We start from the raw sequence: 26416 nt of genomic DNA, 5'->3' as shown, positions 1-26416 counted from the left end.
CCAAGAGCTTTTTCTTCTCATTTACGGGATACCCAAAGAGGGCGCGGAAACAAAAACTGTGATTGTAAGTGTGAATCGGAGGCATGAGACAGCTCTCCTGCAAATAATAACTGAAACGTGCCTGTCAGTGGACGAAGAAAGGGAGCAGATATGAGCAGAAACGGATAGATGTTATTTAGTATGCTGGCACTGACGGTTTTAGCCCACTGATTATGCCACTAACTGCACACAGGATGGGTCTGCAATGAAATAAATGCAAAATTGATTGGACTGTTTTTCTTTTTTAATCCTCAGAGTGAGAAATAGATAGTTGTACATTTTCGTGTATGCATTGCTTATTGAATGTTACCACAATTAAAAAAAATGTGTTGTATGTTGCCGCAGACATCCTGAAGCTCCCCATTACTGTGCAGCAGTTGCTTCAGATATGGAAACTGTGCAGGAGATGACGCTGAGGCTGATTGGCACCAATTTTGCGCAGACTCCAAGAAGTCCAATTCTGCATAAATTACAGATTTCAAGTCATTTGAGTCGCGAATAGAGGTCACTTCCAATGTACTGAAATTTTAATTCGCCCGTTCACGTGACTCGCTGAATAATGAATGCCCCGGGGTCAGAAATAGATGTGAAATTCTGACTTATTTTCATTTGAAGTGATCCGCAGGGTGCGAGTCAGATCTCTTCTCCTCTGACAAAACTCTGTCCGCTGGACACAGACCGGCATGACTTGTGAGTAGACATGGTTGCTTCTTATTTTATTTTATTTATTTATTTTTTAGCTTTGCAGTGATATCACAATTTTGCATACAATATCCCGGAAGTGCAGTTTGCGCCATGATCTTTTTGTGCATGTCACTGCATTTTCCAATGCAAACAAACCTTTCCTGTTAATATCGCGTTTTGCTCTCTATGGTCCTCAAATCAATTCTAAAATCGGATCCATATAAATTTGTATTGTTTGGAAAATATACATATATACGCCTTTGGCATACAGGGTTGCCGTAGCTCAGGTATTCGAGCAGACGGGCTACTAATCGTAGTGTTAGAAGTTCGATCTCCCGACCCCTCCACACGTGCCGAGGTGTCCTTAGGCAAGACACCTAATCCCAAACTGCTTCCAGTTGAAGGCTAGCACCGTGCATTGGAGCTTAGGTGCCAAATTGCAAAGACAATGAAAAGCGCTTAGTTTACCAAGTGCTACGTAAGTGTAGACTATTTAGCCTGCTTACTGGACCTCCTATGGACAACAAGAACAAGAGCATTACGATGGTCACATTCAGTCTAAACTTTGCTTTTAAATACTGAACACAAATCTGTTTTAAAATAAGTAATACACATATAAGTGCAGAGGTAAAATCTACTGCGTGTGTTTCTGTGTCTCTCTCTGTGTGTGGCAACTGAGACGCTTCTATGCAATACAATTTTAATGAACCAAAATAAACAGTCAGTATTTATGTTGGCAACGTTCAGCTCCAAATAACTGCATGCACTAAACCACGCATCCCAATAAAAATAAATAAAAGTAAAATAATATTAATAGCAATCTGGAATGATGATAGCAATTATTAAACAGCGTTATGATTATATTGCTTTAAACCCTTAAGTGTAAGAAATAAATGGACAGTTCAGTGAGAGTGAACACAATAGTATTATTATTATTATTATTATTATTATTATTATTATTATTATTATTATTATTATTATTATTATTATTATTATTATTATTATTATTATTATTATTATTGTTGTTGTGGACATAAGGCTATTTCCAAAATTTACTTGCAACTAAAGCTTGCTGGGTCATTTCCAATAAAAAAAAAAAAAAAAAAGCCAGGAGTCTGTTCAACATGTAAATTAAAATATCTTTATTACAACAATCTCATGCAAAAACATGTCAGTCGTCCTAATCCGCCACAGTGTTGGTGTGGGCTCATCAGAGGTGGCTCCCCTCAGCTTCAGGCGTTGAATTTTGCTTTAGCCTTGATGTTGGGCTGTGTAAACCTCGCAGAAAGAGTTATCTTGGTCTGAGAGTGTCGGTAACCCAAGCCTGGCTGTTAAGAGCTCCCAGTGTCAACATTGTGGGAAGATATGGACCGCTGTCTGGCTAATATCCAGAGGTCTCTGCCTCTAACTCCTCTTCGCTGACAGTGATAAGGAGCCTTGATTTGTGTAAATACCTCTGATACAGTTGTTTAATGCGAAAACAGCCCGAGATTTAAAACATAATCAATCAGCTACTTTTGGCTCAAGGAGAAAGTTTTAACTGCTTTATTATGCTTTGTTTTCTTCTGCTGCTTCTTCTTCTCCGGAACTAAATGCAAATCTGGAAAGTAGTAGGTTAGGGGAAAAAAAGTGAAATCAGTAGGCTACCAGCTGAGGACTTTTGATTTCCAACTTCTCCTTGTTTTTGAACTCCAAATAACTTTCCACTCAAGACTCCATGCCTCTGTCCTGGGTCAGGGAAAAGTTCAGGTGCGATGGCAAAAGCTGGCGTAGGGGTTGTCTTCCAGAGCAGGGCCGTGTCAAGCCATAAATCCGCTGACAGCTTCAAATCTACAGAAGACATTAAACAAAATTAGCATTTGCTTTAACAAAGGAAAGAGAGCCCATCTCTTCACATTCATGCTTCCAAAGCCTAAAGTGCAAATTTAGCCTTCTTTCTCTTAACTCTTATCCTTATTTTTCTTTTAAAAAATAAATGTTAAATGTGAGGAAGGTGAGCTAATAAGAGGGGCTCTTCCTCTGCTCCTGCCTTTTAAAAGTTTACCGCTCAAGTTGTAGTTTGAGAGGACAAAAGCTGATGTGGGAGTGGGGATGCTTTCTATGTCCGCCCCAAATGATTAATAGTTGTAGTGGAATTTTTTCCACGCCCGCTGCTGCTTCAGTGTTGACGGAAAACAAGCGCCAAACGGTGCCGTGAAGTACAAAAGCTCTTCCAGGCTGGGATTTTTGGCAGTACCTGGAATGTTTGAAGGCGGATGTATTTCACGGTGGTACACTATTTATATAGAAACTGCTTCATATCAAGGCAGACATGGTGGAATGATAATTTAAAAAAATCCCCCCACAACCCTTAACCTTTGCGCCAGCTTGTAATTTCAACCATCACTCAGCTGTTCATAGGAAACGCGTAAGTGCATGTAGGTCTAATGGGGGTCCATGTACTGATCAGCGGGGTCGAGCAGCCGCGCTTTGGTCACCTCAGCTCCGCTTTCCGCTCTCTGCTGACTGACAGGCAGCCCTCACATCCACCAAGACGCTCAGCCTCCTTCATGTAGGACAGGTAAACGTGTAACGTGTTTGTATTTGTGCAGACTTTGCTGATGGAGGACCAGAGGCTGACTAAGTGGTGCCAAAGCACGAGTCTGACAATTAGGACTTGGGGGGCGATATTGAGTTGAGTTTTCTGCAAGGCTCCTCTCAAACCTGACTGTGTTGTTACAGAGAAGGAAAAAAAGCACATTCACTGCCAGCGAGGAGTAATTATTATTCCACTCTTAAATTATTTTTAGTAAGGTGTGTGTGTGTGTGCGTGTTAGAAGTGGGGGTGCCATCCCCATACATAACGCGAATTATTACTCCGCAAAACACTCTCGTTACAGTGTGGCTCGGGGCTGCTGTGCACTCGAAGCTCAGCATAATACGGCAGGATTAGCTCTTTCAGCTGCTAACAGGCACCAAATATATGGCACTTTAAAACTGACAGAACAGTCTTTACCCCTGAATGGGCGACACGTGGAAAAAAAAAGAAGCTGCTTGCCCTGCGAGAGGCTTGCTCCTCTGCCAGATACATTGCAGTGTCACATACCCCTCTTTTTTCTCCCTCCAAACTGATCCGTTTCTCCTCGGGGGCAATGACTGCCTCCATTAATGATTCACGGGCTCAAATAAAAGGGATTTAAGTTGACGTTGCGTCACGTGAGCGCGGCGCATAATACTGCGCGGTGTTATGGCACTGGGAAGAAAACCGGAGCCCCGGTCTGGCCATATGATGCAGATTATATGCGGGTTACCCCCACTTTCCGCGAGGGGAGTCCTGGCTTTGTAGTTTGTTTATCCAGGGGAGGAAAAAAGAAAGTAGAGGCAGTCTGAGAGAAAGAGGATTCCGGGTTTGTGGATGTATTCTGCTGTCACGGACGGATATGTTTTTCCACGCGGACGGAGTCAGAGCTCGAGCTTTGGGAGGATGGATTTTATTTTGAGGTATTTCCGCTGATTGTTCATTACTGTCGTGAGTTATTGCTGCGCGAGGCAGAGGTCAGTAACAAAGGGTCCAGGGCTTCTTCTTTTTGCAGGGAGATCAAATTGACACATATCAAGAAGCTTCATTTATGTATTAATATCTCAGTTATCACAGCTAACAGAGCGAAGCAAATACCTTAGACCAGAGCGATTTATACAGATTGTATGCATAACCATTTAAGGATTTGTCTGGGTCATTAAGGTTGAGACATTGTTCCAGTTTATGCTTGTTTGCCCAACGCTGTGATAAATGCAGCTTAAATTTCAGTCCAAAACTTTAAACAGAAGCGCGAAAAAAAAGGGGGGGGGGGGAGATTTCAGTATTAATTGCTGCTTTAACAGCGTGAGCTATACCATTTGGATTAAGAGGCCTGTGTTAATAAAGCAGCCATTTAAATATCGGCTTCCAAGCAAAAGCTAAATAAATAAATAATAATAGTCAAAGCGCTCGGCACCTCTGTAAAACAAAACATCTCGTTGCTTTACGTTTTTGTGCGTAAATCATACATCAAAATGAGATCCGTGAAAGAAAGAAAAAAGTATAGGAAAGCGGTGGGGTTGTGTCGCTCCGCCAGGGAAACGAGGATATAATGGAAGACGGAGTGCCATCCAGGACCGGGCGGCCGCTCTGAGGTCACGGCGCTCCTGCTTGATTTATGGGCGCGGGGACTTGGGGAAGATGGTGCGCCAGAGCTAATGACTATTCGATCCATTTGTGGAGAAATTGCTTGCCGGCCAGCAGGGAAACAACAAATGCGTTATTTGCATATAGGCCAATTTTTATGTTATTATGATTTTGTGCTGATAACCAGCCGTTTGTGGCTGTAACGCTGTTTGTCCACGAAGAATATCAGAATTTGGCCTTTTACTTTCTGTTTTCTATTTTGTGTATTTGTTTTTCATAGACTGACGTTGTCTGTGTGTAAGTCTGTGTTTTTATGTTAAAATGAATTAAAATTGACTGCTTCCTTTAAACTGTAAAGATATCTTTACTTGACTAAAAATAGTTTGTTTAAAAAAAACAAAAAAAAAACCCGTCTCATTGGATCTTGCAGTTTAATCAAATAATCCCAAATAAAAGATGACTTAATTTCATTTGTTCTTTTTTATTTATTTATTTTTAAAGATTTATGTTTGACTTTAATTTTTTAAGTCATGACGCGCGGGCCTAAACAACGCACGCATAACAACAATTGCCTTATTATTTATAATTACATTCGATCTTAACAGTATATTGGAGCCCTGGATTTAAAATAAAACCCACACTAATTTAATTTACAAAATCGTTGAAATGTTGGATCATTCTCCGAGAAAATGTTAATATTTGTTCTACTCCTCGTTGCAGAATTCCAGCTTAGTAAATTCTGGCCAACGCACGGTCTCCCAGACACCTTGAACTGCCTTCGGTAAGTCCATATATCTTTATTGATTTGTGTTATGAATGCTTGATGGTGATATCCTTATTCAGTTTCTAATAAGCACCACACACGCCCACCGAAGCACTCGCAGGGATAGAGAAGCAGCCTATGGCTTGTACATTTCCTTGTAGCAGCAATATGACCAGCCCGAGAGCAATAATTCCTTCTCTTCCACTTGTCTTTGTGGTGCAATTTGTCACTATAAAAGTGACGAGAGGAATCGCAGCTCTTGGAGCGGTGCCTTACTCATTTCAAAAACCACTTTCTGTGAAAGCCATCTGCTTCTAGCTGCCACAGTTTACAGAACTGAAGTTTTTGAAAATATTTTTTTCTTTTATCAAAATTCCTTTCTTTCTTTTTCCTCTTTTCTTTTTCCTTCCCACATTTTGCGCCTTATTATGTCCGGCAGTATACGAGCCCCGCTGACTTTTAACCCTCTCCTCAGGGCCACATTAAAGAGAAAGTCGAATCAGCATTTTAGCACAACACAAAGAAGTAAATAATTATACAGACTGGCTACTTTTGGTTGGGGGGGGGGGGGGGGGCAAAAAAAGCGCAGTTAGCTTAAAAAACCCTCACATGTGAATTTTTGGGTCCCACTCAACCTCCCACGCCGTCCGTGTGTTCTACAGTTTCTAATTGTGTCACTGAATTTTGTCCCAGAGCCTGAAACCAGCAGAGAAGCTGCAGCTCTGGACGTGTTTACAGCCCGGGGAAGCTGAGAGGACATAAATCTACTTTTCTCAGGCTTTCTTTTTGGCTGCAAAAGACAGCATTAATATGCTGAGGGATTCCCCCTGCTGCCGCTCTCTTCTCCCCTGGTCCTCGCTGCATGTCCTCCACTTTGCCTTTTGGTGATGAAACTTGTGCCCATTTTTCACACCATGCTACTGGAGGGGGTTGATATAAATCGAATACAGCTTTGATCAGCCATGCTTTCATAAATCTCAGCTATTTGAAAGCACAACTATATGTACAGATATTTGTGTGTGCGTGTGTGAGAGCGTCTCGGCGTGTGCGCAGTATTTCGGTGTATTTCGGTATTTATTTTATTCTCGTGTTAAAAAGCCATAAAGGGCGTACCTGGCGCAGAAAATGAAAACGCACTGTTGTCTCCTTTTTTTTCGCCAAAATGTGCAGAAATGCGGGTTAATGATTAAGCCGTGGATAGAAGCCCTTTATGTCCCATGGAAATGGAAATGCAGCATGGTCGGGGCCTGATTATTCCTTTGTATTCCAGCTCTCTCTCTCTCTCTCTCTCCCCCCATCTCATTCACTGGGTTCATAATTCCACTGCAGGCCACGGAGTACATAATAACAGAAAAGATTTAAAACACTTTAGGGAAGGACTGTGCTATTTTTGTAGAGATATAAATATATATATGTATATATTTTTTCTTCTAGACGCACTACCTCATTTGGTTGGGGGAGGAGGAGAGGCAACCACTTGATTTGAACAGGCTTTCCAAGGCGCTACTTCATTTGCATAATTTTTCTTGTCTATGGTGACGCTCTGGTTCGGGGCAGTTCACTGGTGACTGCATGGTACTAGTGAAGGATCACATACACCAGCATAGCCTTGGCCGACTTTAATATTGCTATGAAGCCCTGGTCATAGCTCTATAGCAGGACGATACATTCAATCTTGGGGCCAGATAAGTCTTATCTCGTTGACCCGACAGCTCACGCCTGCTTTCGTAATCTCGGTTTACCCGTCCACGTCGAGTAGGAAAAAAGGAAAAGAGGAAAAAAAGGGGGCTTCTCTTGGCTCTTCCTTTTTTTTTTTTTTTTTTTTTTGTTGTTGTGGCTGCTAATGCTCGGTGTATGGCAGGGCGCAGTCTGCTACCGCTGCTTCACCCAGTCAGCCCTGTCTTTAAACTTTTCTCTGGATTACTGCTTTGATCGATTTCGTCGCTGAATGAGAAAATATTGCTTGGTGCTCTGCATTCGTCGTAAGAGGATAAGGTAAGCAGGCCAGGAATAGGCTCCCTCGGTTGTAAATGGCTGAGTTTGTATGTCGCGCGGTGATTTATCACCGTATGACTTAGATCTCGGTTCAGGAAGAGTTCACACACACACACACACAGTCAGGCGGCCGGATTTCTCCAGCGTGGAGCGGAGGGGCTGCGCAGAGAGCTCAAGTCTGTCTTTTGTCTCTCTTTTCTCTGCCGTTTATGACTATCGCAATGGTTCGCCTGGAGATACACACCACAGAGCTTCGTGATATCTTTTCCCGGTCATCACGAGTGCAGACACGGTGAAGACACGTCCTTTCAGTCTGCGGTTTAACAGCGCTGAGGGCATTTTGAAACTGATTTGCTTTTTGTTATTGTATGCAGAACGGCACAGGCCAGAATTGCTCGACATTTACATTTTCCGTGTGCTCATTTTATGATGATGCATCGCATAGTTATGTGTCTGCTTCGGGGCTATGGATTATGAAACATGCAAGAGGGCTTCCTTTTTGTTTTAAACCCTGTTTTTAAATCATTTTTATTGCCCGGGTAACTTTTGCTATCAGACATAAAACAACCCGACTCATCAGTTAAAATCTCAACTGTGTTAAATGCAATATATATATATATATATATATATATATATATATATATATATATATATATATATATATATATAATTTAATGTATTTATTTGCTTTATTCAAACGATGTATAATGGCTAAATCTATAGAATCTACAGAGTAGACAGCAAATGCGAAAATGAATGGGAATATTTTATTTCTACTGAAAATCATTAGCTTTATAATAATAATAATAATAATAATAATAATAATAATAATAATAGCTGTTCAATCCACTGTCTCATTGTTAATGTCCCATTAATGTCCCATTATAAAAAGATTTCCCCCAAAAGAGCAGTGATGTTTGTCTATCATAGTTTATAGTCTCTCCCCGAGGTTACCTACATGAATTATGGTGCTCCAGCAGCAGCCTCTAGCTGTACCATCCCCGGGTTTCTGTCTGCTTAATACTTGCTTTGTTAGGGCTTGGCTGCTCACCGGGCCGCTCATTCCGAGCGGGCAGTCCCGGCTCACTGACCCCCCCGCCCTCATATATCACCGCGACCGGCCGCCGCTCAGACAGCGACAGCAGCCATTATTATGGGCCTACTATGGAACAAAGTTCAAACCATGGGCATGGAGATGCACGGACGCCGGCCGGTTTTTCAGGTTTCCTCTGGGCCTTTACAATTTTTCTACTATTATGAGGAAACGTAGAAAAAAAAAAGGGGGGGGGGGGGGGATAAAAAAAAGAGACAGACTATGTGGCAAGCTCAGGGATATTTTATTCTCTTAAAAATTATGAATTTTTTCTAAAAGTAAAAAATAAAAGGTTGAAGGTTTGTGGATCCGACGGTATGTTTTTCACTCGCTATACAGGAAATTAGATACACCGTTGACAGCCCTGTTGGTAGAATAACAGTGTAAAAGAAATATTATTTTCCTGTGTGGTAACCCTCTAACAAGCTATTTCCACAGCGCATTTCTCCATAAGGCCTACTCTAACTATATTCTGCTTCACTGTTAGTTAGAATCAAATATTTTAAAACGCCACCCGTCGTCTTTTCGCGTTTCTAAATGATTTGACAGTCTGAAATGCTTTTAAAATGGTTTTATGTTCGCCACAGATGGTAATACAAGGTTAGTGCGTGCCTCTGTGCCCCGTGTAAGCCATAAGGTAAACGGTAATAGTCCACAGAATTGTTGGCCCTATCTTGCCTCCATAGTCTCCTGTGTCAGGGCTGCATTGAAAAGTAAGATGGATCGCCACCATTTCTTCTCCTCACAGTGCTTCTTGTAACCCTAGGTTCACCCAAGGAGGCCATTGGCGGAGAGGCGTCACGTGACCACGGGGTGCCAATGTTATTCTACAAGGGTGTCAAGACCCTGTCAGTTTCTGAAATAAATATTGGGAAACGGCGAGATGCAAAAGGCAACCTACTACGACAGCTCCGCAATTTACAGTGGCTACCCATATCAAAGCGCAAATGGCTTCAGTTATGATGCCAATCAGGTCCAATATCCCCGGGCCTCTCATGTGGAAAGTGAGTACCATCGACCTGCCTGCTCCCTGCAGTCTCCTGACGGCTCCGTGGCTTTGCAAAAGCCCGGGGAGATGGCGGAGAGCTGCGACAGGACCACAGCCATTCAGGCGGCGCAGTCCAAGGTTCATCCCGAAAGCAATCAACCGCAGGTGCCGGTATCAGGCCCACCCCCTCCCTCACAGTCCCCCGGTGCTATCAGCCAAAACACAAGCAACGGATCCAACCAACCAGTCAGTGCCAAGAACGACTCCCCGACCTCTACCGCTCGCAGCAAGCAGATCTTCCCCTGGATGAAGGAATCCCGTCAGAACACCAAGCAGAAACCCACCAGTAGCTCCAGTTCAGGTACTCACTGCATTAACATGACTGCTCCTCTAATATCCACACTCTTTGTTGGTCTGCAACCAGAAAGTTGCTCAAGTTTGGTTTAGAGAGGATGCAATGCACAAGGGGGTGAGCAGGTAAGGGCTTACGAGGAAAGGGGGGTGGGCCCACAACAGAACAATACTTCCCCTGGGAAGGTCACAATGGTGTGTTTTCTGCATCGGGGACAGGAAGTTGTTAAATGTTTTAAATCATTAATAATCAGTGTGTCATTGAATTACATTGCTATTGCTGTAATGTATAATTACCATAATCCCACACATACCCTTTACTATTATATTTATTTATTCTACACTGCAGTTGTAGTGAAGTGCAGTGGCTACAGACAGACTGGCTACACTGCATCCTGGTCAAAATCTGTAAGGATTGTTACAAATTATTTGCGCAATATGACGTTTTAGACTGCGGAAAAACTGTATGCCACATTAACAGTAGATATCACCATTTGTTGTCTCTTTTGCCCTGCAGCTGACCTGTCCCTACTGTAAACACACCTCTCCTCTGATCTCATAATGGTCCTGGACAGACAACAAATACACACAACAGTTGTTTCAGTTTGTCCTGCTGTTTTGATTAGCGAAAAACTCTGTGGGTCAGTGTGCATGTGTGGGAGATGGTCCGTATTTACTTAGAGGAAAGCTAAACATTTCGAAATGCACATCTTCCCACGAACTTCTTATTTTGTAAATTCAGTGGCTATATGCTTTAATTTCGGTGTGCAGGTTATAGTGCACTAATAGAAGCAAAGGCGCGTGGCTCATGAGTATCAGGAGAGGTGTTTTTTTTGTGTGTTTTTTAACAAGTCCCAACCCTTTACGCACGTTCATGCACGCAAGGTAGAACCTGCTGTTTTGGCGCCAGGGAAATTCGGGGTCAGGGGTTCTGAGTTTAGCTCTGGGTAGTCAACTCTTCTTCCTTTCTGTAAAAATAAATGGGTAATAATCTAATGACATTCCAGGATCTTACCAAGTGCAATCGCTGAACTGCAAGGCAGTGTGGCGCTTTTCATTAAGTTTAGTTATTTCAAGTGCACCAAAGGTTTTTTTTTTAATTTGTTTTCAGCATCACATAGCCGATTTATGGAAACCCTTGATGCACGTTCAAGGTTTATAAGAACGGCAAATCTTATTATTGAGATCTCATTGTCAAGATGAAGACACTGTAGTGGTTTGAAGAGTCTTATTTTTACTTCCATAACGAAGAGTTAATTTCAGAATTGCTTTCAAAGACCTTTTGCGAGCTGGAGGATTTTCTTAATAAATTAAGCAGCAGTCTTCAGTTAATGCGTAATGTTCATAACTTTGTTACGCTGTTAAGAAGTCTTCATGACGTATACAACATATAAAAGCCCAGGCTTTATGAACAACTTTGGAAAGTCCTTTACATTTTACGCATATACTAATTCCAGAAACTTCTTTGTTCCCTGGACAACTCAGGCCGGATCGGGTGGATCAGGGCTCTGTTTTTTGTTTTTTTTTTAGTTAAAATGCAAAGCAGACTGGTTTCAGCCTGAATTGTGCTTGGTAGGGTGCGTTAATGAGTTCGAAGAACGCCCAGTATTTATCATGAAAATTATTTATACGCACCTGTTACTCACGTAGGAAAGATGCATAGTGCTTGACACATACGTTACAGTTAGGATCTTGCATGACCTAAACTAAGTGGCCTTTTGACAATCAAGTCGTCAAAAAAGTAAAACTAAACCGATCCGGTAATAATCGTGTGATTCTAAGGCATTACGTCAAATCCACGTGATCACTTATTTCTCATCCATAACATAACACAATGGATCAGATTATGTCATCCTGCATTGCTATTACTTTAGATTTGGGCGAAAGGCAGTGATAGTTATTAAATGTTGGCCGCCTGCCATAACAGTAAGTAGACTAGCACCTTGCAATTCTGCAGCCAAGATCCAGCCTCTTAAGCTTATCAGTGAGGGCAAGGCGAACTGTTTTACATACACCCTGAGGAATACATAATGCTTGTGTTTGCATTATGTGTGAGCTACCCTGCAACTGTGGGGGGAAATTAGGGTCAAGATGTTTTAGTAGTAAACCTGAGGTTACCTGATTCCATATCAGATACTGAGCCATTATTGTCCAGTTGCACTTTTATTTTTGGAAGTCTGTGAAGCTGTGCATGTAACTAGCATGGCTCATCGAGCCTTGATGATAACTCCTGTGATTTGCCATAGGGGAATGGGTTTATTAGAAATATTGAGATGTTTGGAACATACGCACATACGCACGTTATTAGTGTTAGTGATCATTATGATACATATTTAAGTGGGCAAACTTATTTAGTAAACTCCCCAGTCAACACCACCGCCCCCTCCTGATCGCAGAGTTTGCTAACAGCTATGTGTTGTCACATGATGTCGCCTTCACTCTCCTGTCTTTGCCTCTGTACCTCTCTCTGTATAACGAATTACTGACTGACATCCTCTCCTTCATCCTGACAGTGGAGAGTTGCCCCGGAGACAAAAGCCCTCCGGGGTCAGCAGCATCAAAGAGGGCCCGGACAGCTTACACTAGCGCTCAGCTTGTGGAATTGGAGAAGGAGTTCCACTTTAACCGGTACCTCTGCAGACCCCGGAGGGTAGAGATGGCGAACCTGCTCAACCTCACAGAGAGACAGATCAAAATCTGGTTCCAGAACCGCAGGATGAAATACAAGAAGGATCAGAAAGGCGTCGGAATGATGCCTTCTCCCGGTGGACAGTCCCCGCGCAGTCCCGTGGGCCCAGCTTCTGGTGCTGGCGGTGTGGGAGGCGGATACCTCAACTCTATGCATTCTCTCGTAAACAGTGTTCCATATGAATCCCAGTCGCCGAATTCTTACAGTAAACCTCATCAAAACGCATATGGTATGCCTACGTCATACCCCCCTCCTTTAAACAACTCCCTCAACAACTGCCCGCCCTCCCAGAAGAGGTATCCCGGGAACGACTCTGCCACGCCCGAGTATGACGCGCATCCCCTCCAAGGCAATGGCAGTTACGGGACGCACATGCAAGGCAGCCCTGTTTATGTCGGCGGAGGTTACATCGACTCAATGCCTAGTTCTGGGGCCTCTGTTTTCGGTCTGGCCCACCTTACGCACCCACCGTCCGCAAACATGGAGTATAATGGAGCAATCACAATGGGTAACAGTCAGCATCACGGAGTGTGTGATCCAACACCGACGTACACAGACCTAACGCCGCACTACTCTCAGGGAAGAATCCAGGAAGCGCCCAAACTGACGCATCTGTAGCAGTGGCGCTGCCTGGATCACTCCGCCCATTGTCTTATCCACCTCCAGACATATTACTGCTTTGTTTATGCGCCTCCTCACGGCTCCCACAATCTCTCTACTTTTGTTTATGTTCCCTATAGTTTTTTCCCCTTTTTAATTTTTTTGGTGTGTGAAGTAGCGTAGGAAAAATAATCACGACTTGCTTGAATTTGCTCGTGTCATTGTCTCACAGAGACCTTTATCTGGGCTGTACGCGGGAGGGGAGGGAGGGGGGCGCAGTATATGCATAGACTTATTTAATCTTTTTTTAAATGTTTTCTAATCAAAAACTCAAACAGGGTATTATGAACACATGTTATCAATTTTCAATGTGAATTTGTCCGTCCTCTTATTTATCCGCAATTGAAGAATTATGTTTCTCTCTCTCTCTCTTTTTTTTTGTTGCATTTTGCATTTTGTTGCACTTATGTGTAAGCGTCCTTCAAGAGCCACGAGTTGGAATTAAGAGGGAAAATACGTTTTCAAAAGCAAGGGTCATAAGCTTACAGGCAACCCCTCCCCCTTGCTTGTGTTTTTTTCCATTTTTTGGACTTTCTAATGTTATTTATTTTGTTTGGTGTGAAAGATGAAAGAGTCCTTTAGTATTATTTGACACCCCCTCCATCTTTGTGTGGGTAGAAGGTTGGTGGAAAATTTGCGTCTCGGCCCTTTTTCAGCCCATACATGTTAGTCTGTATTAGCTCCTCAGCAGCAGAAAACCCATGTTCCTGTTAGAGGCTATGTTTCCATTTTTTTCTTCTTCGAAGGAGGTGTTTTATTTTTCTCAGCGAATGTAAAAGTCAATCAGTCATGCAATAAGGGTGGAAAAGAAGGACATATTACGTTAGCTGTTTCTTTATTGAAGTAATAAGAAACAAACTTTTTTTTCGATGTCATACATTCCATGCTGCTCCAGTTAGAACAAATAAATAAAAGAATTGAAATATACCGAAAGCATAGCCTTCGATTTTAATTTAGACTTGGCAGAAGCATTGCACACGATCACAAATCACGAAGTGGACTAAAAAGTATAAATACACATCTTTAGGTTTCTCTGCAATAAAATGGAGGTGAAAAAAAAATCGAATCAGTTTCCAAATATATAGTCAGGCAAATAGACGTAAAAGAAAAGAAACAAAAATGTTTTAACAATAATAAATCATAGAGTAGCCTATCACACATATAAAGTGGCAATATATTTCTATTTTTTCATACAACATAACGTGGAATATTGGCCATAAATATTATCCAATAACATGCAGGCAAATATTGGCAGATATAGTAAAAATGCGTAATAAACGATGCATTCTTTTTTGTTTTATTTTATTTTATTTTCCTCCCCTTCACTTGATTCGAGGTGAAGAAAACTCCAGGGTGGCCCTCTCCCCTCCTCTCATCTGCGTGGGCACATCCATAATAATAAAAATGTCACCGGGGCCCTTCTGGAGAATCTGCAAGAAGACAACAAGCTAAATGAGAAATCGTTTAAAAAATAATCCGCTGATATTTTCAGTCAGTCAAATGCGGTCAGAGAGGATATAGTCTGAACTAGAATCATAACGCGGCTTATTGGTCTCATTATTCTACAGATTTGCAGATGCCAGAGTGGTAAAGCCAGCTCGGTACGAAGCAGCTCCGTTGTGAAGATGGCTACAACAAAAGGAATTATCAATTTAAAAGGTTTTTTTTTTCAAAGACAGGACATTATATTCTTTTTTTTACTTTTATAAAATTAAAAAGGTGCTACAAGAATTATTGTTAGTATTATCATTTTAATATCTGTCCTAGAATTTTTGCAGGCATTTTCAGTATTTATAAATTTCCAGTATACAACAGAGACACAGCTGGAGCTAAAAGACTACACTTTGGGTGTGCAATTAACTAAATGTGGACAGTGTATACATCATTATGTTTAACATGCTCCTTTTATTTCGAAACCAATGTTTACAAGCCTACTTTTTTCTACACTTGCTACATTATTTGCTCTCTTTAATTTTGCACTAAATAATAATAATAATTATTATTATTATAATTTCAGGCCAAACTGATTGATTTAAGTGGGCATGAACATTACTGGCCCTGACATATGGCTAGCAGGCAAAACTAGAACAATTGAACCATGGTGTGTCACTGCAAAAAAAAAAAAAGCTGATGGATTGAGTATTTCTGCATCCAACACAGCCACACACACAGAGACATCCACGCACACGCGTGCACGCGCTTTAACAACAAGGCAAAGATTTAACCCATAGGTAGCACGCTGATATAGTTTTAAGTGAAAGAGAAGACTTGGGCATCTTACATCCGTGGGAAAGTGGTTCTAAATCAGTCCTGCTATAAAGATAAGTGTGTAGGACAGGCTGGGGTCCACTAAAATGCAGCCACCCACTCCTTTTCTTTCACACAAAGCCTGTGCGTAATTCCCCCGAAAAAAGTCATCCGTCTTTGCTCCTAGCAACTCCGTCCGTCACCCCGCTTTCTCAGATGCTACTTAAACGAAAAGTGAATGTAGTTTAAAACGCATTGAGAATTCAAAGATAAAAGCCAGGTGAATACGCTGCTTCGCCCTACTCACCGCTGGCGCGTTACCGCCTCCTCATAAAAAAGGAAATGGTGGCATCTCGTGTAGCTGGATTTGTATTTATCTTTAAAAATATCCCTCCAGCGACAGCTAGACTATGTCTGTGAACAGAAACTGGTTCTAATCTGAGGGGCCAGTGTTTCTCACCGGCTTCCTGCCTGCATTTGATCCGGCAGAGAGTTAGAAGCCTTAAATGTGTTGTGAGGGCACCGAGCTGTCAGACCTTTTGGCGAGTAAGATTGATCGCGCGCAGGCTTCCAGGACTCTTTGTTTGGTATATAAGCAACAAACTGAGAGAAGCCTACCACTTCTCTTCTTCCATCTCCTACTCACCGAGCCACTTTTTTAAAAATGAAAATACGGTATGTGCTGCCTAACGAAAAAAATATCTCAAACATGGTTTTCACAGATTATTCTGGAAGAGGCATGAAACCAAACACGGCGGGGAAGGGCAATTCAATAACATTTCCATCCGCATAATAACGCTGCAAATGGATTCGTTGTAAGTGGTCGATTGTAACTGTGTTTGCTTCATTGCAATTTCAGGTAGAAATGATAATGGGAATACAATGAGAGGCTTTCTCAGCACTGTAACCAGTGCCCTTCCAGTAAATCCAGGCTTAGCCTGTGGAGTGGCTTCCTGCTTAATATGAAAAAGGAACCGTTTCAAAGATGTGCAAAGGCAGTAATTATGGTAGATTTTAGTTATCGAAAATTGTGACCAACACCAACAATGATAATAAAAGAAAAAGCTCCTGTGGGTTTACTATAATATTTGTTAGTAGCTGCACGTACACGGGCGTGCATGACCTCGTTATAATACCTTTTTGTGGAATAAACGAAACTGCCATGTGCCTTAATATCATATCTGTCAAGTCAGCATAAAAAGCCTATAATAGTAATAATAATAATAATAATAATAACAAAAATAACACTGTTTGCGAGCGCATATGCATAACACATGCCTGTGTGTCCCTGCGCAAATTTCTGCACAATAGCTGTAAATGTTCATCCACTGTTATGGGTTGGTGAAATGGTCTGAACGTGCCATATCTGTCAGTATTAACTTTATGGATGGGCCTTTTTATTGCAGCACATGCCAGCGGATGCACTGCATATGTCATTATTATGAAACCTTTAAAGAATCACATTCATCCTGGTGTCCAAACTCACCTCACAGTGAACAGACTTCATTGTTGTGGTTTGTTTCTGTCGAGAAATCTCAAAATCAGTTTTGAGCGTTTCATTTTTTTTTCCACCTCTGAAGGCTGACTCTTGATTGTATGAATAGCTGGGCTACTGGCGTGAAGTGTGTGTGTGTGTGTGTGTGCGGTGTGTGTGTGCGGTGTGTGGTGGGGGCGTTCTCCACTGACATCCTCAAACAATACGAGAAAGACGAGAAAGAGGAGTGCACGAATCCGCGCACCCAGGCTGTGCTCTTTCCCTGTAATAGTGAGCGCGTCAGCCATTCTTAAAAAACACATTTTGTAGCTTAGTGGAGTGGACTGCAGGGCGAGAGGAGGATAAACTCAGCAGACAAAGATGTAAATATAAACAGTCGTCCCCCCCAGCTGAGCGAGGCGTTCTTCACCAGAGTTTTGGATCAATCAGGCAGACAGTGGCTTCTTTTGATTAAACCCCAAATTGTCATTGGGCAGAGGTAATCATGTGACAGGCAATTCGGTCCAATTTCAACCTTGTCTCCATGAATTCAATAGTTTAATAGCAGCTCGGTCCCCATACGGCCGTAATCAGTGAAATAGAAAAAAAAACACCACAAGGAGATTTTTTTGATGATTTTTTTAATTTTTCGTCATCACTGAGCTGCAATATTTTTTAAGAAATACGCGTGCAAACTTTCCTCGGCTCTCAGGGAGAGGAGATGAATTACGAATTCGAGCGAGAGAGCGGTTTTATCAATAGTCAGCCGTCGCTTGCTGAGTGCCTGACATCTTTCCCCCCTGTCGCTGATTCATTTCAAAGTTCATCAATCAAGAGCTCGACGCTTTCACGCCCGACACTGATTCCTCCTCCCTTTGAGCAGACCATTCCCAGCCTCAACCCGGGCAGCCATCCGCGGCATGGCCGGCCTAGACACAGCCCCGACGGATGTAGCCCGCTGCCTACCGCCTCCTTACCCCCGGAGTACCCATGGATGCGGGAGAAGAAAGCCTCCAAGAGGAACCACCTGCCGACTTCCACTGCTACTACCATCTCCAACGGACCCGTGTGCTTCTCTCCGAAAGGTGGGTTATTTCAAAGCAGAAAGAGCTGCTGTGATCTATCTTCACTCTCTGGTGCTAAATTGAAGACCTGCAAAGGCCCTTCCTCAAAACAACAAATAGGCTTTAAGTCGGTTCATTGTGGCAGATTTATGGTTGTTGCTTTGCAGTTATTGTGTGTGAAGCAATAAAAGGAAGCGAAAAAAAGTTTGGGTAAAGTTTGGTGATGTAAGATGATTTATTCCCCTAGCCGAGGCAGAGTTTTGATGTGTGACAGTAATGAAGAGTGATGGAGTGCCTTTGCCGAGGAGGGCAGCTGGAGCATTCATTAGTATCCCACACCAGCCTGGACCTCACTGCTTCTAAAGTGCACTGAGTTTAGTTCACGCTCACGCTGAGCCTTATTTTATCTATAAAACAATCTGATGAAGATCTTTACAGAGCGACGATTTTTTTAGGGGGGTGGTGAACGCTGTATAAGTTTGGTTCAGTATAGCTCCAGCGGCCATTTTGCTGCAGCGTGCTGTGAGCCACTCTCTGGTGGACTGTGATAGCCATAACGTTAGATTTATGAGCAGCAGGGTTATGTAACTGCTGGGTCCTGCGTTTTTAATCCCATGCTACTGTGCCGCTTATTTTCTAGGCTCGCCTGAGATCGTGGAGAGCGGTGGGGGAGGAGGGGGCTCCCGTCGGCTGAGAACAGCGTACACTAACACACAGCTTCTGGAGCTGGAGAAGGAGTTCCACTTCAACAAGTATCTGTGCCGGCCCAGGAGGGTGGAAATAGCGGCCCTGCTGGACCTGACCGAGAGGCAGGTTAAAGTCTGGTTCCAAAACCGACGCATGAAGCACAAGCGGCAGACCCAGAGCAAGGAGAACCACAACGGGGACGGCAAGGGGCTGAGCGCCGAGGACGGCATTCACAGCGAGGAAGAGGACGAGGCCCCCCAGTACGAGCAGAGCGGGGCCCTACTGGAAAGAGATACCTGCTCCTTTCAAAACAACACACAGCAGCTCCACAATGGAGAGTCGATGAGCTTTGCTGCTGCGCCGCTGAACAGCAATGACAAAAATCTGAAACATTTTCCCAACCCGTCACCCACTGTTCCGGGCTGCATGTCAACAATGGGCCCCGGCTCGGCATCTGGCCCGGACAATGGCGACAGTCCCCCGGCCCTGGATGTTTCTTTACACGATTTTCAACCTTTCTCCTCGGATTCCTGCCTGCAGCTCTCCGATGCAGCCTCGCCGAGCTTGTCAGAGTCTCTGGACAGCCCCGTGGACATTTCTACGGACAGTTTCTATTTTTTCTCGGAGTCTCTAACTACAATCGACTTGCAGCATCTGAACTATTAACTAGAATCAATCAAATAACCATTTTTCCTTCTTTCTTTCGGGACAATAAATATCAGGCTACAACAACATTAACCCCGATGTTATTTGTATATTCGGCACATTTATTCTGTTGATATTTGACTTGACGATTAATACAAGGTAAGGATGAGATTAAATCACTGAAGCAGCTTAAACGTGGCTTGTAATTACCATAACAACTTGTTCTCTTGGAATGGAAATTATGAGTGTTTGTGAATAATTATACAATATTAGGCCTATGGAACCTGGTCCTTTTTATTTTTGTATAGCTTCCAATGTCTTGGATATTTTTGTTAGAATACAATTAACTTGCTACAATCTTCTTTTTTCTGGTGTTTGAGTGATTTATTATCCATTTTCCAGACTTTCCTTTTTTTCTTTTTCTTTTTGCTTGAATTATTCATGTAGAAAAATATACAAAATAAAAATAATTTTTAAGAAGTAGGACATGGAGAGATAGAGACGTTATGCAAATTTAACAACAGGTTGGCAATGAATATAAATAGGCTAGACTTCGAAGTGTCGTTGAAGGCACACACGGTGTAATTTTTTTTCCCTAGGACTAAAATTTCTTTGAAAAGTTTGCCGAACCATAAAAAAATTAAATCAGTTTCCTGAAATCTTAAAACTTTGGAGGTTACACTTTTTATTAAGTCAAATGACGTATAATTGTACACAAACTGAAAAGAAAAACACTGAAAAATTGCAGCATTTCTTTAAATCTTTTGGATAATTCGCATTTACACTTAAACATAAAACGATGGTTTTACACTGTTTGATTAAGCACCAACACGGATTTTTTTTATTTTCTCCTTCAAACTATTTTGCAGAGAGAGAGAGTGGGAGAGGGGGGAAAAGCAGCAAATATGGCAACACGAATCTAGGCATGACAGAGCTCTTAACATTGTATGCATGTTGCAGGCAAATACGCGAGCCATGTTTGCCTTCAGGAGCTCATAAATCACTCCGTGGCATGAATGAGACGGACATTAAGGAGACCAATTGTGGCGTAATGTGCACAAATAAAACCCCACTTACATTTTCATATGGGACTCCCCAATTCCTGGGCTAAAAGGGGCTGATTCTCTGCATGCGTTTGGTAATAATTCATTTTTATAGCTTGTTTAAACACGGCTCTGGCTCGGCGACAGCAGCAGCGGTAGCAGCCTGCTCAGGTTATGAGTCGCACACTTTCCCTCGTGTGTTAAAAGTAGACTAAACTCAAAACAGACTACTCGTGGACTAAATGCGATTCATCAGATAAATAATTACCAGTAAGAGCCTGCTTGCTGCATTGAACAGAGTCGGCCATCACGGCGTACTTTATTAAGAAAGTATCTGTACTTTGGGGGGGATTTTACAATCACTTTTGCACTTGTTTTAAAGGGCTTATAAAGTGTCTTGTTGTGCTGTATTGCACCTGATTTCACTTTGGGAAACACTTATGAGCTCAACTAAAAAAAAAGTTATAGTCCACTTAAACAGGTTTATCTGCAACATGCTTAAAAAGAAAGAAGGAAAGAAGGGAAAGCCGCATAGGCAGCCTGCCTGCACGGATCGATCCAGAAACTCATCTACACGCGCGACATTCAGAGGCTCCAACGTTTATCGAATAATCTGGAAGCCATAAGCAGCTCATTGACTGGCTGGACATTAGTCTTACTGAGCAAGTGGTCTGTGTTTGAGTTTAAGGAGGAGGAGAGGAGGGGATGTATGGGTAAAAGCGGGGGCAGATCTTGCACTCCTGCACTCTGACTAACCACAGGGCCAGTTTAACCAAATCATTCCAAGAGAGCGCGCCTTGTCTGCGCACATGCGTTCACACACAAAGAGCCAAGAAAGCTCCGAGGCCTGGCGAAGTTTCCATAATCAGGCAAAGCAAGATCCACTGCGCCCACTCACTACTTTTTCACAGGCAGCTGGGAAGACGGAGGAAAGGGAGGGGAGTGATGGGTGGAGGGTATTGACCCTACTCCCCCCTCCCTCCAACTGGTGGGAAGTTTGCACCTCTTATCTTTTAAACACTTTGAAGTATCATCGTTATGCGATTACCGGTATGCATTTCTATTTCATTTGCCATACTAGTGGTAGAAGCATCCGCATCATTTACTTGTGTTAAAATTCACAATATCAGACTACAGTCAAATTCTTAACTAGAACAACTTCAGTGAATGAACACCTCCAAAAAAGTAATTATGTGGTATTGCTGCATAACATCTCACATTATTGCACGATCCTTATTATTAACAACGAGTAAGCATCATCTGAATGATGTGCTTGTCCACGTGGGGCGCCTTTACACACTGTTGTATTATTTAATTAAAAGTGAGGCGTAAACAGTGGGCTCTAGTAGTCCCCTCTGACATGTAGTGGAGTCAAAGCAGCGCAAAGAATTGTAAATAATTGATACAGTGACAAAAACACCAGCTGTCTTTGATCCATAACCACCGCTGCGTAAAGTGTTCCCTGGAATGTATAGCGATGAAATATCTCCAAGAATACGATCATATATTTTCTCCAGAGGTTAAAAACATTTGGAGATTTCGAGTGCATGACCACATGCGACCTTTGGGGGCGCTCATCCCTCCGTGTGAGCCTCTCTCTCTCACTCGCTCCCTCCCTCCCTTCTTCCCGCTTCATTCCTTTTGCTTCCTCAGTGAGAGGTTGGGCATCTGCTGCCGCTGCCGCCAGTCTCCCACGCACAAGCTCTACCCCTTCTCAACGCCGCTTGTCGTGGGCATTAATTTCGCCAACAGCTTTATTTGATGAACTTAACAGGATAATCAGCCCACACTTGCACCTCGGGCTATGTGGATGCATTAGCTCCACGACTGGCCTGGCGTTATGAGATCATTTGATCACTATACATGCATAATGAATACATGTGGGAGTGAAATCAGGGTGGATAGCAGACCCTATGACCGGAGCAGAGGGTGGAAAGAAATTAATACCACATCATCTTAATGTTCTATGTGTTGTCTTGTCGCTTCATCACCTGTGACCTCCCGGCAAAGCGAGCAGTCATATACGTCTAATGCGACCTTGATGGGGAAACAAAGTTGTGCAAAATAAAAAGGCGGTCTGTGACGGGAGATACGTTTTCTGTCTTTTGCTTCCCTTCACCGTCACTCTGTAACAATATTTTTCTCAATGTTCACGCATGAAGTGAAACATTTCGCAAGGGAATGTGACATTAATAGCCCACAGATAGCCCGTGGCAGTGACACGCACCCATCCATCCACCCATCCATCCAACTAGAAGATAATGACACCGTTATACACATGAAATCGTAACTGTTATGCGCACGTGTCACCACACACACACACACACACACACACACACACACACACACACACACACACACACACACACACACACACACACACACACACACACACACACACCTATTCTCGTCTCTGTTCCAAAAATACCTACCTGAGGTCAGAGTGCTAGGTCGTCCTCATGGCGAGGGTGCAGAGGGACAAACGTTAATCTCCCTCTGTGGTCGTGGAAGAGCGCACAGTGGAGCTTAGAAGAAACAGTTTTAACAGTGGCCCCGCTCTTCATGCGACCCCGAAGCTGTCCACCGCTGTCTGCCTCGCAGCTCATTGTTTGCTCGGCCAATACATTAGTGGCGACGCGCGTCACCTTGATCGACGAGTGCTTGGAATTTAAATAGCCCCTCAAACACCAATCTGTCACCAGCTAAAGGGATAAGGACAAGTACCTCACTGGCTGACCCGGGCCCACGTGACAGAACCCGTTCATTGATATCGGCCCGTGCGACCCCCTCCCTTCTCTGATAAGACCTAGTATAGGTAAAGATTGGCACGGTCACTCGGGGTAAGAGGGGAGAAAGGAAGACATCAGGGGGTTGTCTGTGCAGAGGACGGTCCCTCGTTCCGGTTAGAAAAAATGCTACAATGAGCAGTTTCTTAGACTACACGGTGATGAGCGGGGAAGGTGGCTCATGCACTGTTAGGGCTTTTCACTCGGACCACGGGATTACAACTTTCCAGTCGTGCGGGGCCACTGTTAACAACTGCGGGGTGGATGACCATTTCATGGTGAGCAGAGCTTCTCCTGACTGCGTCTCTCACCAGACGGGGTCGTACCAATCTAATGCCAGCTCTCTAAGTCTCCCCTATGGGGCCCACCCGGCCTGCAGCTCTAACTATGGACCCCAAAGTTTCTGCACTACATATAACCACCATGCCCTCGCCCAGGAAGTAGACACCGCAGCTGCGTTCCCTCAGTGCGGCCCACTGATGTACTCTGGTAACATTTCCTCCTCCATGGTTTCTCAGCATCGCCATGGTTACAGTGCCGCCCCCCTGGGTCAACTGCAGTATAGCCACACTGCCTACAGCGGCGGGCACGAGCAAGCGCCCCCTTATCCAGGGTGTTCAAATCCGCTGTCACCTCTGCATGCAGCTCATCTGGAGGCTTGCTGTTCACCTCTGTCTGAGGGCGCATCGTCTGCACAGACTTTTGACTGGATGAAAGTTAAGAGGAATCCACCAAAAACAGGTTGGTGCCAAGTAGCCTATAGTGGGTGAAAGTGCGGATGCACAAAAATGCTGTCTTATAAATGATCCAAAATCTTTAAACTGGGAAGTTTTTCAAAAAATAAAATAAGCACACGAAACACTAATATATGAACTTAACTTTTAATGTAGTACTTTAGATCCTTTCACTTTAACGTAATCCACCTGTGTGATAACACATGTGTTGTATAATATTTGAATCTCTTCTAAGGCCCTTGTTGGATGTTTTTTCGAGTAGCTAATGCTATTTGGCTCGTACCTAAAAGTTGAGCCTTGTTGCACAGACACAGTATAGTCTCAAGGCATATGTGTACTCTGATCAGAGAAGAAAAAAACCCTCTTCTTCAGAGTTACAGTGATTTGTTTTCCTCTTTGCAGGGAGGTCTGGTGAGTATGGCTATGCTGGTCAGCCGAATACGGTCCGGACCAACTTCACAACCAAACAGCTGACGGAACTAGAGAAGGAATTCCACTTCAACAAGTACCTGACCCGGGCGCGCCGTGTAGAAATTGCAGCCGCGCTGCAACTCAATGAGACTCAGGTGAAAATTTGGTTCCAGAACCGGAGGATGAAGCAAAAAAAGCGAGAGAAAGAAGGGCTGCTGCCAGCCAAACTTACATCCTCGGACAGCAGTCAGGAGAAAATGGACGATGCAGCATCCGAGAAATCTATCTCAGCTCCATCTACTCCTTCTCCCACATCCTCCACTGTGTCTTCCACGGGGCCTGATCCTTTCGCCTCCAACTGAGGGTCAAGTGACCCCTTTACTTCTATGGGTCAAGGCGGCCTGTGTATACCAAATTCCATACAAGTGTATCAAAGGCAAAAATTTGTTAATGGATGACAGTTGTGCCCATACATGATGTGAACAATGCACTATTGGGGAACTCACGGACCACTTCTGGACCATATTCGTTTTATATTGTGTGTTGTGTTTGCAAGATCTATAGCCTTGCCGCCCTGTGCATTGGTTAAATTCTGTCCATTCGCTTTTGAAATTGCAATTCGCCAAAATTATGCTGTGCAAGGGACACTCAGCGCCATCTTTAAGTCTGCCTCTGAAGAGGCAAGTGTCACAAATCTGCACTCACAAATACCTCAGATTTGCCAAACTTGTGCACCTCAGCCAGTCTGATTGCACCGGATGCCATCAATTAGGCATCACACAATCAACGAGATAACCTCGGTTATCAAATCGTTAATGAGTACACTGTTCCAGTAGCCACTTAAACACTGTCTCTTCTGTGTTTCAGGTCTGTGTGTGTCAACTGTTTGTCTGTTGCGTGAGGTTTGCATGATGCGTAATGCTTTCATGTATTATTGAGGAGCTGAGTTTTATCAGTTGCAGAATCAGTCATTTTATGGCTTTGTACGTTTGAAGCTTTAACCTGCTAGCTGTTAAATCGAGTGAAGCACACAACTGTTTGGTCCAAAGAGACGTTTACGGGTCAATCATGTGTATTAAAGTGCGTTTACCTCTAAAGTTTTTTTTTCCTATGTGTCATTTCTAAGGGGGAGAGTGTGCTGCAGACTTTCGATTCGTTGTCATATCAAATGCTAGGGTTAAAATGTTCCTAAACCCAGCAGACAGAAAAGCAAACCTATGTTCATTTCCAACCCCTGAGAAGCTGCACGCGTCTGCTTGACTCAACCCCAAAGTCTCTAAATGTATGCAGCCATGCGCGCCACTGTCCCCGGGGTAAAGATTTACTGGCATAAGAAAGGCATGTTTATCCAGGGCAAAGATGAGAGCGAGGACGTCAGCGTCATCTGTGATGACAACCTTATCGAGCACTTGGCTTATTGAAGGGACAAAAAGAAACTATTGATTAAAACATCGAGGTTACGGTATTGACAAGCATGGTGCCCCCGCTGGTCCTGTCACCCCCCCACCACCACCACAAGTTACACGGCGGTGTCATCATCCCCACCTGATGACAAGCCGAACTGTGACAACTTGCAGCATCGCATGTCATAATTGTGTGTGCACAACACTGCTTTGACCAGAGTATTTATATTTCAAGCTTATGTCAGCTGTCAGAGGAAGAGAGAGACAGGCTCATCTTATTTAAAAATATGCTATTTGGTCATTTGAGTTTTAATCTGATATCGATTATGTTGCTTTGGAAAATAAACTCACGCTATGAGTGCAATAAACGACCCGTGCAATGATGCATTTTAAGTGGGAGCAAAACTGGATGCATTTTTTTTAAACTGCTCTATTCAAGCTAACCTATATCCCCATTTTCAAACTAAAAGAGGGTTCTTTTGGTTCTTTTGTTGTTTTAATTCCTGGTGTGCACGA

General features: G+C 43.3%; 3 protein-coding genes and 2 long non-coding RNA genes across 10 annotated transcripts in view; 3 read left to right on the top strand and 2 right to left on the bottom strand.

Annotated features, from left to right (window-relative positions):
- The window catches only part of hoxa3a (homeobox A3a), a 31459-nt gene extending 17126 nt beyond the window's left edge, over positions 1 to 14333 (top strand). For 3 of the 6 annotated variants that reach the window (XM_080296332.1, XM_026155377.2, XM_080296331.1), the window contains 3 exons: positions 5588 to 5648; positions 9485 to 10067; positions 12571 to 14333. In XM_080296332.1, the coding sequence (XP_080152458.1) occupies positions 9602 to 10067; positions 12571 to 13364 (1260 nt within the window). In that variant the 5' untranslated portion in view covers positions 5588 to 5648; positions 9485 to 9601 and the 3' untranslated portion in view covers positions 13365 to 14333. Of the gene's footprint in view, positions 1 to 3228; positions 3284 to 3926; positions 4204 to 5587; positions 5649 to 7190; positions 7626 to 9484; positions 10068 to 12570 lie in introns of those variants that run through there. The other 3 variants (XM_080296333.1, XM_026155379.2, XM_026155380.2) reach the window with 3 other exon arrangements.
- LOC145423635 (uncharacterized) lies at positions 1842 to 6878 on the bottom strand. The gene is made up of 2 exons (XR_013904694.1): positions 6744 to 6878; positions 1842 to 2553 (listed from the first exon to the last, which is right to left on the bottom strand). It is a non-coding gene; the product is annotated as an uncharacterized LOC145423635 (long non-coding RNA).
- Positions 14225 to 16217, bottom strand: LOC145423633 (uncharacterized). The gene is made up of 2 exons (XR_013904692.1): positions 15961 to 16217; positions 14225 to 14836 (listed from the first exon to the last, which is right to left on the bottom strand). It is a non-coding gene; the product is annotated as an uncharacterized LOC145423633 (long non-coding RNA).
- A 1131-nt stretch (positions 16218 to 17348) lies between these two features.
- On the top strand, positions 17349 to 19885 carry LOC113014086 (homeobox protein Hox-A2a). The gene is made up of 2 exons (XM_026155381.2): positions 17349 to 18212; positions 18832 to 19885. Exons 1-2 carry the CDS (start codon positions 17849 to 17851, stop codon positions 19542 to 19544), a joined length of 1077 nt encoding a protein of 358 aa, XP_026011166.1. The 5' UTR covers positions 17349 to 17848; the 3' UTR covers positions 19545 to 19885.
- A 3470-nt stretch (positions 19886 to 23355) lies between these two features.
- Positions 23356 to 25594, top strand: hoxa1a (homeobox A1a). Its single transcript, XM_026156389.2, has 2 exons — positions 23356 to 24093; positions 24489 to 25594. The coding sequence occupies exons 1-2, from the start codon at positions 23487 to 23489 to the stop codon at positions 24857 to 24859; spliced, it is 978 nt and encodes a 325-aa protein (XP_026012174.1). The 5' UTR covers positions 23356 to 23486; the 3' UTR covers positions 24860 to 25594.
- Positions 25595 to 26416: the final 822 nt, after the last annotated feature.

This window comes from Astatotilapia calliptera, chromosome 22 (assembly GCF_964374335.1).
Source record: "Astatotilapia calliptera chromosome 22, fAstCal68.1, whole genome shotgun sequence".
Taxonomy (NCBI): domain Eukaryota; kingdom Metazoa; phylum Chordata; class Actinopteri; order Cichliformes; family Cichlidae; genus Astatotilapia; species Astatotilapia calliptera.
This window is presented reverse-complemented; position numbering and strand designations above follow the sequence as displayed.